Source organism: Zootoca vivipara, chromosome 4 (assembly GCF_965207765.1).
Source record: "Zootoca vivipara chromosome 4, rZooViv2.hap1.1, whole genome shotgun sequence".
Classification (NCBI taxonomy): Eukaryota; Metazoa; Chordata; class Lepidosauria; order Squamata; family Lacertidae; genus Zootoca; species Zootoca vivipara.
The window spans coordinates 41236650-41250406 of NC_142587.1; the positions used below are offsets into that span (position 1 = coordinate 41236650).

Sequence of the window (13757 nt, forward strand, 5' to 3'; positions counted from 1 at the left end):
TTCCAGGGCTGCCCTTCTCCATGCCTGAGCCAACCCCGAAGCCCCTTGAAGCCAGTACCCGGGCTTGAAAGAGGCGGCGGGGCTAATTTGCGTTCCTGTGCGTTTGTCGGCGTCGCCTGGGCCGGGGGACGACGGCAAGAGAACCGCTGTGTTCTGTGGCGAGGGGTCAGGCAGGTTCATCGGCCTCCTAACTTCCTTTCAGGCAAGATGGCGGGGGACGAGGCGGGAGTGACTCTGGGGCAGCCGCACCTCTCCCGGCAGGACCTGAGTACCTTGGTGAGAAGGGGGTCTCGAAGGCCGGGGGGGGGGCTCGCGGGGCGCAGCGTCCCACAAGGCGGCGGCGGGCTGGCCGTTGCCCGGGAGTCCGTGCGAAGCCCAGGGGCGGCAAGTGGGAAGGGAGATGATGGGCTTTGCCGACTCGCTTCGGGGCTCCTGCTGCCGCCTCCCCTTCCGTCCAAGCGGGGACGGGCACTCCTCGTGCTTGGGCTGGGAGAGGGTGCCGTTTGGATAAGGTGGACACCAAAAGCTTCGGCGGGAAGGGCGGTGGGATCTGGGAATCCTGCTCTGGGGGGGGTCTATTGCACGTCCTCACGCTTCATTCCTCCTCTGGAGGGACAGCTTCGCTTCGTCATTTGAGTGCCAGTCCCAAGCACAGTGCCTGGGTGTACTGTAGCTGAAATTCAGCGTTTAGAAGCCTGCCAAAGCTAAATGAGTTTTCTGATGCATCCACACTTTGGGGTGCCATACAATTGCGTTCCCTCTCCTCCTCTTACCTCTCTTGCCATAGCATAACTAAAAGCAGGGTAGATAGAAATCATCGGAGGGGTGTGTTGATTGAGACTTGTCCCTTACTTATATGTGGGTACATTTGGGTATGAAGTCATATTCCTATTATTTGCAGCCTTACCTGCTTCTGTGGAGAGAAGCAAGATGGCAATAGTCAAAACGTGCAAGAAGCAGAGGATGTAGCTTTTGCTCAGTGGCGTGCTTTAATATCTTTTGGTATATTGTGTAATGCAACGTGCCATAAATTTGATTGCAAATGGGTTGGATCTTGACCTGGCAATGGATTGTGCTGCTTGACTGCACTGTGAGTTTGACAGCACAGTATCTCTCTTACCTTCAACTGTAGTTGGGAACTACAAAGCTCAATAATTTACAGAAAAATCAAACCCCCACCAAGGGAGTTTTCATTGCAGTGGCTCCAAAGCCACTACTGTTCCATCCCAAGACACCTTGTTTCTGGCTGCTTCACAGGCAGCAGCTGATTGGAACACTGCCAGGGGTAGGTAGTATCCTTTGAACTTGGTGTAGTGACAAGAGCCTTCCACATCAGAGTCCCCAGAGTGTCACCTTTACTTCATCCTAACCCTCTCCAGCAGCACAGGGGTTAGCATTACACTGTGTTAACAAGTAGCCTTCTGAAGAAGTGTGCATGCACACGAAGCTCATACCTATGACAAACTTAGTTGGTCTCTTAAGCTGCTACTGGATTTTTTTTATTTTTTGTTTCGACTACGTCCAACCAAGTAGCCTTGGGCAACTTACCCATTTCTCAGCCTGAGTTTTTAACCTACGAAATAGGGAATAATACCTTCACATGAAGACAGTAATAATAAAGCATGCAAAACACTTTGTGCTGTAGACAGGCTGTATAATTACTGTATATTCGTGCGTATAAGACTACTTTTTAACCCAGGACAATCTTCTCAAAAGTCGGAGGTTGTCTTATATGCTGGGTCGTATTTCTTATACGGCAAGTATATCCCAAACTCTATATTTTAACTGGAAAAGTTGGGGGTCGTCTTATATGCCCAGTCGTCTTATACGCCGGAATATACGGGTAATGAGAGAATTTATAACATGACCATTTGACAAATATTGCAAGTTAAGTATGAATGATTTAGTATTGTACAACCAAACTTGTGTCACATTTAAAATTTTGCCAACAGCATTTGTAAAAATCAGGTGTAAAAATCCAGGTTTTTTCCAGTTAATTACAGGAGGCAGTCCAAATCCATTTATATCACGACCTTGGTTGTTGATTAAAATGAGATGTTGGAACAGTGTTTTCTGCAAAAATTGTTTATTTAATTCATAATAGCTTAACATGCCCTTGGATCTTAATAGACAAGGAATAAATATAAACTCAAACAAATAAGTTTTTAGTGCCGAACTATCTTGGTAATCTTTGTTTAGAATGCCTTTATGTTCACTATTGCAAACACTTTACTGTTTCTTCCCTCTGTATTCTGAAAGAGAAAACTAATATAAACAATTGCAGGTTTTTTAGCAAATGTATTTGTTAACAAAGTCTTTGGAAGTAATAGAATATTTCTTTCCTGCAGGATGTAACTAAGTTGACACCTCTGTCACCAGAAGTCATCAGTAGGCAAGCTACAATTAATATAGGTAAGTTAAAACAAATTTGACTAGAAGAGGTTGAAATATATTAATAGCATAGCTTCTTGAGCCCGTGGGTCTCTCTGTGAACTGAGATGCCCGTAAAAAATGCTAAGAGAGTTGAGGTCTTCCAGACTAAAGTCTCGATCCAGCACAGATTTAGGTGTATTTAAGACCCATTGAGTTTAATAGGAGCTAAGTGCATGTGACAAAATTATTGTTTCCTTATTTGGCCACAAATCAAAATACTGACCTTGCTTTGTCCCATCCTAATTACTAAATTTTCTACTCCTGGAACATATCTGCTCTATGGCTTTATTTTATCCCATTTTCTTTGTTTGCTAATTTATCAGTCTTAATTTGAGAAACACTAAATAGCTTTCTTTTGCCTTAAAGTTCAGCATTAGGCAAACAGAATTCATTCTCTATGTAATGCCACACTTCCAGTAAGTAGCCTTCATTTTGGTTCCCATCATACTTGTTAGCGGTTCTTACTTTGAACTGAAGCTATCACGTTTCTTCATAGAAGATTTTATGAAATCAAATTAGTTATTGTCTCTTCACTTAATATTAAGTTTGGTATACAAATAATATAACCTGGAGTTCAAAGAATGTGTCTTAGGGGTGTTTTAGACCTGTGATCTATTATAAACAAATGAATTTACTGACCTCACAAATGGAGGAATCTATTGTTTTGGATATATAGGGATAACTGGAGAAACTAGCACTTCTAAGGTATACGCAGAAAGTGATGTGTTTTTACTCTAGAGGATTTTTGTGAAATTGACAAACATTTGTTTTTAAAATCCAGGTACAATTGGCCATGTAGCTCATGGAAAGTCAACAGTAGTAAAAGCTATTTCTGGAGTTCATACTGTCAGATTCAAAAATGAACTGGAGAGAAATATCACTATCAAGCTGGGCTATGCCAATGCTAAGGTACATCACTACCATACATCTAACAAATTCCCTGTTTTGGTGTGAAGCCATGCTCTTAATATTCTTCAGTGCAAAGTCAGCTGACCAATGTTAAATTAAACCTTCATTTTCACTTTTTCTCTGCAGATTTACAAACTTGATGATCCAAGTTGTTCTCGACCAGAATGTTATCGATCCTGTGGGAGCAGTACACCTGACGAATTCCCAACAGATATTTCTGGGACCAAAGGGAATTTTAAACTAGTCAGGTAACATGAAAAGCTCAACATAAATGATTTAGCATTGGCCCATAGTTTGTTGTGGTTTTTGCTGTGGGTATGTGCTTATATAGAATTCAAACTTAAAATCCCTGATTTTTTTATTTATTTATGTGTATTGATTAAGTCGGCATTGTATTGGTCTTGACAGCAGAAGAAGACTAATGAGCTCCCCTAAGAGGAGTGCTACATGTTCAACTGCTTATATGGCAAGAACTTTGAAACTCTGAAGATTGTCTCTAGAATCTGTCCCAATAGATAAGGAAGCTAGAAGAGGCTTGAGGTGCTTTCTTGCTCCTTGTCATTCCTGTGTTCTTGGGAAGGGGGGAACTGTAATCAAATTTGTCTATGGCAGGCATGGCCAAACTTGGCCCTCCAGTTGTTTTGGGACTACAACTCCCATCATCCCTAGCTAACAGGACCAGTGGTCAGGGATGATGGGAAATGTAGTCCCCAAACAGCTGTAGGGCCATGTTTGGCCATGCCTGGCCTACGGTAAAGCAGCTCTTTGCTAGAAGAAAAAAGTTGTTGGCTGTTAGGGCTTTCTGCTATTACAGTTGTGTGATACTTTGCCTTAGCATGTTTTTAGGGGGAGAGGAAGTAGGGCAAATTAGTTGCACAATATATGGAAGGAGAAAGCCCAGCAAACCAGTAACTGCCTCTCTCTTTCGAATCTCTGATTTGCCAAGGGTGAATCTGATCGCAGTGCCTTCCTTTCCATGCCTCTCCAGCTTTCCCTGTCTGAATAGGTAGCTTCTGCAGAGCTGAGTTGCTTGCTGCATAAGAAGTTTAACTTAACTTTGGGTTATTTGGAAACCTGTTACGTATCTCAGATGATTAAGGCTCTAAACTAAGCACATTTATTAGGGAGTAAGGACCATTAAACACAGTGTGACTTCGTTTTGAGTACGTTTTAAGAACTTAGAGGAATGTATCTGCTTTTAAATCTATACAGTGCAAAAGTTGTCACTTTTAATTCTTCAGTTGTTTCAAGAAGCAGATATTATTGAAACTATCCATCTTCTGCATATTTGCTTTAATGTGTGGTTATTGCATATTCGTAAACCTTCAATTATTTTAATTAGACTAATCATTATTTTGCTTCAGAATAATGCTGCTTATTTCGCTCTTCCTTGCATAATAGGCATGTCTCTTTCGTGGATTGTCCTGGCCATGATATCTTGATGGCTACTATGTTAAACGGAGCAGCTGTTATGGACGCAGCTCTGCTGTTAATAGGTAACTATCGGAGTGGAGAAATTTGACATGGTATTGATACAGTACTTCTGCTTTTTAATAGCTGTTTAGTATTTTCACTGTTGATGAATCCAGTTCTGTAATCATATTTAAGATGCATTGAATTCTGTATGTTTTCAGTGCTGCATGTTTAGATTGTTTCTGTCTAGGAACTGTGACCCACAGAAATAATAGGATGAGATATCATTGTGATCTTTCATTAAGGAAAGTGACCATACTCTAATACATAATTATTTGTTCCTTTGTCTTTCCAGCTGGCAATGAGTCATGTCCTCAGCCGCAGACCTCAGAACACTTAGCTGCTATAGAAATCATGAAACTGAAACACATTCTGATTCTACAGAATAAGATTGATTTGGTAAAAGAAAGCCAAGCCAAGGAGCAGTATGAGCAAATTCTAGCTTTCGTACAAGGTAGGTTTCTAGAACAAAACCAGTCACTGCCGAGTAGTTTATTACAAACAAACACTTACCATAAATTCTGAGTTCAGCAGTTAACCATGTTTTAAACATCACTTTGTGTATTTATATATATATATTAGTAAAATTCTGTAAAAGGTTTTAGAAAATAAGCATGGAAAAACCTTGGCTCAGGCCTTGAGCAGATGGGATGCAAGGACTCCCCTCTTGAATGCTAAGTAATGGGTACAGTAAGGGGTCCATCTAGTATGTTTGTGCAGTACAAGGGAGGCTTAAGTGCAAAGTGCTTGGATTTTAGAGAGATTTCTCTCTTGCAGTTCTAAGTGGCTTGAGTGACCATTGGCATTGTGCCAGTATACAGTCACTACACCAGAGATTCAGAATGGCAGTTTGATTTTGGCACTACTGTATGTACATCTGGAGCTGGTGTTGGTGAAAATGTCGAAATTAGTCCCTTTTGGCGTCTTCCATGTCAAGTGGAAGGCGCATTTTACAACCATAGGCTCTTGTGTCATTGGTGTTTTTTTTTACCTGCCTCAGTCACACGGGTTTCAATGGTTCCTTTCCTACTTTCAAATATTTCAAAATATTCTGTTGGGTGAAACACTTGGATGTATTTATTATTCTGTCTCTGAAAAATTGCTTCAAATAGTCTCACCCAAAAAGAAAATTCAGTAATCTTGAACATATGAAATATGTTGTCTCTTAAAAGTCCTCAGATTATGGTAATCTGAGGATAATCCCAAATAAAAAGGTAAGGGGCCCCTGACAGGGCTGGCAAGCCGGGAGTGAATGCTGTTTCAAGATGGACTGAATTAGAAGGTAGCTGAGTTAAATTCAAAATGGAATAATGATTCTTAGTTGGCGGTGTTCTTTTGCAAAATCATCCCAACCCTCAATTCTCGCCATGTGCACTCAAAATAAGCAACATTGATTTTAACCAGGATAACAAATAGAAGTACTAAGCATTATATCCTTTCTTTCTGTACCCTCATCCAGACATGATTTCCAAAACAATTGTATTTTCAGATTCAAATGCCAAACCTTGACTAAAGCAGAATTGATTTGATTGTTGCACCTAAGGGATAGGATTATGATTACCCCTTTTCCTTTCTTTACTGAAGTCTCACATTTTAAAATTAAATCCTCACTTTCTAGATAGTCTTAACTAACTGCTTTACATCTCTCCTAGTGGAATTAATTAAATTCTTTTGAGTAGCAGACCTCATGTTGCAAATTGCTTTTAAAAGTCTGTTTCATTTAAAAAGTAATTTGCCACATGGTGTGAGAAGCTCTTGTTCAGAAAAGGAAGGAAGAAAAGACTGAAGTTTCTTTGGCCACTAGTTTGTTTGGAGCTTGGACATTCATTCTGAAACATCTGGTTTCCAAGGGTTCGAACTGTTGCAGTTTGTGATGATTTTACTATGAGCCAGGTTTTTTTTAAAAAAAACAAACATTTAAATTTAGATTGACTATTCTGCTTCTACAAACTCAAAACTGTGTGGACTGTTTGCTGATGAATATCGCTACTGAATATGTAGCTAAATCATATGCATATTGAAGAGCAAGCTTTAGTTTTTGGTGTGGGTGTATTCGCCCAACAGTTCTGTGTTGTTTAGCAGACTGTAAAGAAAATGCTGTAGGCAGAAAGCTTGCTTGTGATATAGCTAACTTTTGAACAAGTCACATAATAACTGGTGCTTTTAATACATTATTATCTGTGAAAATAGGTACTGTTGCAGAAGGAGCTCCAATTATTCCAATCTCGGCACAGCTGAAATACAACATTGAAGTTGTTTGCGAGTACATAGTAAAGAAAATTCCAGTGCCATTAAGAGACTTCACATCAGAACCAAGGCTTATTGGTATGTCTGCTTCAGACCTGTCCACTTATATGTAGACTTTCACCCCCTTGCTCACAACATTGGATAAACAATATTTAGAGTTAAATAAGATTTAGAATGCCGTTGTAAAGCATATGTAGTGCAAGTACTCAGACTTAATAACTGAAGAATAAATAATACGTAAAAAAACCTAAAGTAACCACACTAGTTCATGATGGATTTTTAAAAAACCTTCCAAAACCCACAACGGAGTAATAGCTTTTTGGGGACCTATCAAAATGTCACAAAGAGGTGTGTTTTTTAATTCTCTGGAACTCTTCATGAAGCAAGATGTTACACACAGCAGGGATGGAGGGGGAATGAAGGAGGAACATAGGTGGAATTTTGCAGACATAAAGTCAGCTTGTACCGGTAGGCTCCATTCCAAGATGGAGGTTACAAGCTGAATAAAACTGGTAGATGCTGCAAATAACATAGATTCTGAGCTGCTCCCTCTTGTTTATGCAGAGCCTGCATAAACTAGGAGTGTAAAATGGCCAAAAGATCTGACCTGTAGCTGTATCTTTGGAAAGCAACCCAGGCTGTTTTGGAGTTGCTTTGTCTCTCTGTTTTGGCTTGTTATTCAGGACTAAATTGGATTTGTTAAATACTGTATAAAGCTTTGTTTCTCATCCATTCAATAGCCTTTAAGTTTTTCTTTTTGCAGAAGTAGGTGAACATTTTCATGTATAGAAGCCCCTTCAGAGTGGACCAAGCCTGCCAGATTGTAGACAAAAGCATTTGCGGGGAGTTTTGTGCAGGGTGCTTTTTAAAGTTCATTTTAAAAAACCAACAGGAAAAGTATTAACTTCTACATTTTTTGCCAAAATTGTATGCAATTTGCAGGCATCTTTGCCCTATGAGGCGATGAAGCTTGCCACATTTCAGAATTATAGCTGCCTAGGGTGGACACAATAGGAATCTTAAGGGGGCTGTGGATGGTGATGGAAAAAAGTATGGCTCTCCAGGAAATACTGGGGTGGGGCTTAAAGGAACCTTTTATCTGACTTGAGATGCCTTGCTCACAGCTTACTCCAACCCAGAAATGTGAGAATCTTCCCCAAATCATCCTGGTTCATCTTGTAATTGGATATGCACAGACCTGGAGCATACTCCTAGTATATACCATGTTTAATGGTATGACTACAAGCATATTTAATCCTGATTCTGATGAATGAGTTTAGGACTACAGGCTACAGTATGGTGCAAGTAGAGATTCATTATTTTTAGAGGATACCATTAAATTTTGAAGTCATAAACCGCAGCGCTATTCAGGCTTGCACAGGGCAAATACTAACCCAGTGAAATGTTTCTTGTCCTTTACCAGTTGGCCTCCACATCACAAACTCATTTTGAACCTTCCCTCAGATGAAAGGTTTGATCTGAAGCCTGAAAAAAATGAAGTCCTCTTGGGCTCATTAACTTAGGAACACAATTCTCTGTATCTTGGATTCAGTTACTCAGTTTCTTTTATCAGACATATGTACATAAGCATATGATCTACTGGAAAAGTACTGTGTTCTTAGAATTCCTAGGCACAGATGTCTGTTTTTGAGTCTTTGCTGTGGCTTCTGCAGACTTCTGAAGTCACTTCTACATAATCCATTATAGCACTATCAAGATGTTGCTTATCGTATTTCTGTCTTAAACTTATAAACGCACTCTGGGTTATAATTTAGATTGGCTCCAAAGGTTTTTTCTTCTTTCTCTTGATAGATCCCACCCCATATCCAACGATTTGTAAAAATTGTGTTGCTCAGTTTTATATGTCTAGACTTTCAAATGATACAACTTCAACTAATCAGTTTAAAGATTGAAAGATCTAGGTTTAATTGATAGCCGGGGGGGGGGGGTTGCCTTGCTTGAAGCACTCCATGAGATTTCCATTATACTTTCATCTGAACAGTACATTGTAACAAAAGGGCCCTTGAAATAATTTATTGTGTTAAGTCTGTCTGCTGACTTGTAAAAATTGCACCTTAAGTTTTGTGTGCTTGCCAGTCACATGGGAACAGCATTCCATATATACTTTGGTCAGCAAGAAAATTTTGTTGGGAGTAAAATATTGACACAGGCATTTACTGAATGTATCTGATTTCAGTTATTAGATCTTTTGATGTCAACAAGCCTGGATGTGAAGTTGATGACCTGAAAGGAGGTGTAGCAGGCGGTAGTATTCTAAAAGGTGTATTAAAGGTATGTAATGCCATTCTTATTTCACTGCTGCTTCCCCAGTTGCTGTATGGCAAACCACAGAACCTGCATTTATGCCAAGGAAGAAATAAACATTGTTTAAAATGGTATCCTGATAGCACTTATAACCAGGATCCAAAATGGTTTTTTTATATGAGCCCCAAGACTTAGATGTGACATGTAATTTTTTACAAAATAAATCCTTGGAACAAGAGGTTTTAATATTAAATCACAAACTATTCGTGGTGCTCCATTTTGTTTCAGATGGAGTTTGTCATGAGCCATAGAAGGGCTTGATAAAAAGACCAAAATCTTTCTTGGGGTATTGAAACTAATTTCTTTCAACCAAGCCTCGTGTCTTCACATCCCTATTTTAAAAACCCTAATTCTCTTCTTGGTTTTGTTCATATAAACGTTGCTCTCTCAAAAAGCAAAAACGTTATATAGAAGCAAGGTTAATTTTATGATACTACAGATATAAAATCCGTAACTTGATACAACTATGAGCAACCCTTCAGGTTTTTTACATTATTATTTCTAAACTAGGTAACTAGCATCTTACTGGCGTAGAGCACCTTTTTATTTTCTTTTAATATTCTGTCTTTTATTCTGTTTATAGGTAGGCCAGGAGCTTGAGGTAAGACCTGGCATTGTATCGAAGGACAGTGAAGGAAAACTTATGTGCAAGCCCATCTTTTCCAAAATTGTATCACTCTTTGCAGAACACAATGATCTGCAGTATGCTGTGCCTGGAGGGCTTATTGGTAAGTTATATTTGATATTTTTGCCACACCTATTTAAGAGCCGCAGGAAGCGTAACATAATAAGAGTGCATCTATAAATTAATTAAGAGAGATTTTTTAACAGAATTATTCCAAGAACCTCTCTAACACATATTGTGTAGGAATGTGCTGGGTGGTACCGTGTTTCCCCTTTTTTAAGACACCGTCTTAAAACTTTTTTCCCTCAAAAAAACGCAGGGTGTCTTATTTTCGGTGGGGTGTCTTAATTTTGCCCGACTTCATTCTGCATCCCTCCACACTGCCCACGATTCTTCTGCCCTGGGGTCAACTCACAAACCCCCAGCTTCTCTTCTGCCTGGAGAAAGGAGTCTTTTCCAGGAGTCTTTTCCAGGAGTCTTTTCCAACGCTCCAAGCTGCAGCCGCCAGTTCCGGGCGGCGGGGAGGCAGACCTCCTTGACCGGACCAGACGGAGGCTGCTGGCTCAGGCGTTCCGCCTGGCCCGACAGGGCGCTCCAAGCGCTCGGTGCTGCGGAGCGCTTGGTGTGCTCAGTGCTGCAGCCGCCAGTTCCGGGCGGCGGGGAGGCAGACCTCCTTGACCGGACCAGACGGAGGCTGCTGGCTCAGGCGTTCCGCCCGGCCCGACAGGGCGCTCCAAGCGCTCGGTGCTGAGGAGCGCTTGGTGTGCTCAGCGCTGCAGCCGCCAGTTCCGGGCGGCGGGGAGGCAGACCTCCTTGACCGGACCAGATGGAGGCTGCTGGCTCAGGCGTTCCGCCCGGCCCGACAGGGCGCTCCAAGCGCTCGGCGCTGCGGAGCGCTTGGTGTGCTCAGCGCTGCAGCCGCCAGTTCCGGGCGGCGGGGAGGCAGGCCTCCTTGGCCGGGCCAGGCGGAGGCCGCTGGCTCAGGCGCTCCACCCAGCCCGACAGGGCGCTCCAAGCGCTCGGCACTGCAGCCGCCAGTTCCGGGCGGCGGGGAGGCAGACCTCCTTGGCCGGGCCAGGCGGAGGCTGCTGGCTCAGGCACTCCGCCCGGCCCGACCGGCGCTGCGGAGCGCTCGGAATGCTCCACGCATAGGGGCCCAGACGCGCACACAGGGGAGTTGGCTTTGAATCATCAAAAGAAGAACAGTCAATGATCCTTGTCTCAGATGGAGAACGAGGAGCTTTCGGCTTGGCTTTCCGTCTCGGAAACCAGGGAGTGGGGAACTGACAGCGAGGAGCCTTCCCAGACGCAAACGCCAGAGGGAAACGGAGCTTCCCTGTTTCTCTGCGCTGCTGCTGCTGCTGTGGTCGCCGTCTCCTCCTCCTCCCGCTTCGGCAGCCCTCGCCGCGGCTTCCCGCCTTGGCGCGCACTGGCCTTGCCAGCAGCCGCGCACGCTACCATCCCTCCGCACGTTTTCCCGGTCTCAGCCTCGGTGCTGGAATTCCCCCGTCTTCGCCCAGTGAACTGCCGGAGCAGCAGCAGCTGTTCCCATTAACGGGCTGCTCCCCCATTCAGGCCGCAAGCAACGAGCTTCTCTCTTTATCAGTGCTGCAGCAGCCGCCGCCGCTTCCGGGCACCGACCCGACCCGGCAGGCTTCCTCCTGTCGCGGGCCGGCATGCTGGGTCCCGCTAGCTGGCTGGGGCGCTCGGTGGTCTTGCTCCGCGCGGCACGGAAGTATGGCTTATTTTCGGGGTATGTCTTATAGTTCTCAAATGCTTAAAAACCCTGCCATGTCTTACTTTATGACTACGTATTAAAAAGGGGGAAACACGGTAGTAGCTATGTACATTCATAGCACATATATTTAAGTTTCATAGGCAATATTTGAATGCTGCAGTTAACCTGTAGAATATGCATGTAGATGCTTTACAGCAGGCATCCCCAAACTGCGGCCCTCCAGATGTTTTGGCCTACAACTCCCATGATTCCTAACTAACAGGACCAGTGGTCGGGGAAGAAGGGAATTGTAGTCCAGAACATCTGGAGGGCCGAAGTTTGGGGGTGCCTGCTTTACAGAATGTAGAATTGTGGGCAAGACGTGTACTTTGTTTTTTGCCCATTCACTAATAACTGTGCCTCTTGGCTGAGAGGGGAAAAAACACTCACTATAGCACTTTAGTTGTTCTGCCCTTTAAGTGATTTGAAGAGGCTGATTTCTCTTCAGTGTTGGTGTTTCACTGTCAACAGTGCATGTAGCAATCTCACTTTCTCTGGAGAGAGTGTGCTTGAAGAGACAACTTGGGAGTCCCTCATCTGAAATTTAGATGTTATGACACATTTGGTATTCTGAAGAGGAATTTAATGATATACTGTATGTCGTTTAGCCAGCATGGCAAATTTTGAGAATCCATTGGTCACATAGCTTTTGATGTAACTTAAGCGTTTTGTTGTTAGGTGTTGGCACCAAGATTGATCCAACTTTGTGCCGAGCTGATCGAATGGTGGGGCAAGTTCTTGGCGCAGTTGGAGCTCTACCTGAAATATTCACAGAACTTGAAATTTCCTACTTCTTGCTGAGGCGACTGTTAGGTGTCCGTACTGAAGGAGACAAGAAAGCAGCAAAGGTTGGTTATTCGGCACTTTCCATGTAAAAATACTGGGAAGAATTGAAATTCTTCATCTTTCAGTACTTGAAAAGGGTGCGTATATACTGTAAATGATAAAAGAGTTGTATCTGATTTTCCTTTACCACTTATTTCAGGTGCAAAAACTATCCAAAAATGAAGTTCTAATGGTAAACATAGGATCACTGTCTACTGGAGGACGAGTCAGTGCAGTGAAAGCTGATCTGGGCAAAATAGTCCTAACAAATCCTGTGTGCACCGAAGTAGGAGAAAAAATTGCCCTTAGTCGAAGAGTTGAGAAGCATTGGCGGTAAGTTGGTTTGAAACAATAAAATGTCAAAATGATATCCCTAGATGAGTGGGTTATTGCCCATTAGTAGTTCTAATATATGAGAACCGGAGAAAAGGTTGCAAAATGTTAGGCAGGATTGAGCCTCTCCACCACCACCAGCATGCATGAAAGCATCAGCTATTGACAAAAGTGTGTCTTCATTAATTGCTTTGTTCATAAACTACAAGCCATCATACCATTCTATGACACACTTTGTCCAGAATAAGTTTTTTAAAAATATGTACTTGCAGCTTTTAAAATGCAACTTCCAGTAATTGTCAACTTTTTCTCTGTTTTGCAGTTTAATTGGCTGGGGACAGATTAGAAGAGGAGTGACAATCAAGCCCACAATAGATGACGACTGAAAAGCTGAAATGCATTGCTTCACTTTGTACAAGCTGAAGTGTTTCCATACACCTGAGAGTGCATTTTCAGAGTGGAAGCTGTTGTACAATGTCCACATTATACTGAAAATCAAGCCTCTTAACTGAAATTCTAGTTGGTATCTGCAATAAATGTGTAAAAGAAATTGGCAAAGACAGATTTAATTATCCTCACTTAGAGCAAAACTAAACTTGACTCATGTTTAATTTATGTCAGTTTGTCTGAGACTCTTTGGGGCTGGCTTACCTAACTTTAAACAATGTAACACAATACCCCACAATCTGTTTTGAAATAAAAAATATTGCTTATTTTTTCATTTAATTCTTACAAGTCTTTGAGTAGCAAAAAGCTGAAAAGATTGTTGAACCAGTGGAAAAAATAATAATAAACACTCCTTGGAAGATC

General features: G+C 42.2%; 1 protein-coding gene across 1 annotated transcript; it reads left to right on the forward strand.

Moving 5' to 3' along the window:
* The first annotated feature begins 195 nt into the window (after positions 1-195).
* Positions 196-13757, forward strand: EIF2S3 (eukaryotic translation initiation factor 2 subunit gamma). Its single transcript, XM_035115349.3, has 12 exons — positions 196-276; positions 2349-2412; positions 3215-3342; positions 3469-3590; positions 4744-4838; positions 5111-5269; positions 7006-7140; positions 9260-9354; positions 9971-10115; positions 12468-12637; positions 12775-12947; positions 13270-13757. Exons 1-12 carry the CDS (start codon positions 208-210, stop codon positions 13331-13333), a joined length of 1419 nt encoding a protein of 472 aa, XP_034971240.1. The 5' UTR covers positions 196-207; the 3' UTR covers positions 13334-13757.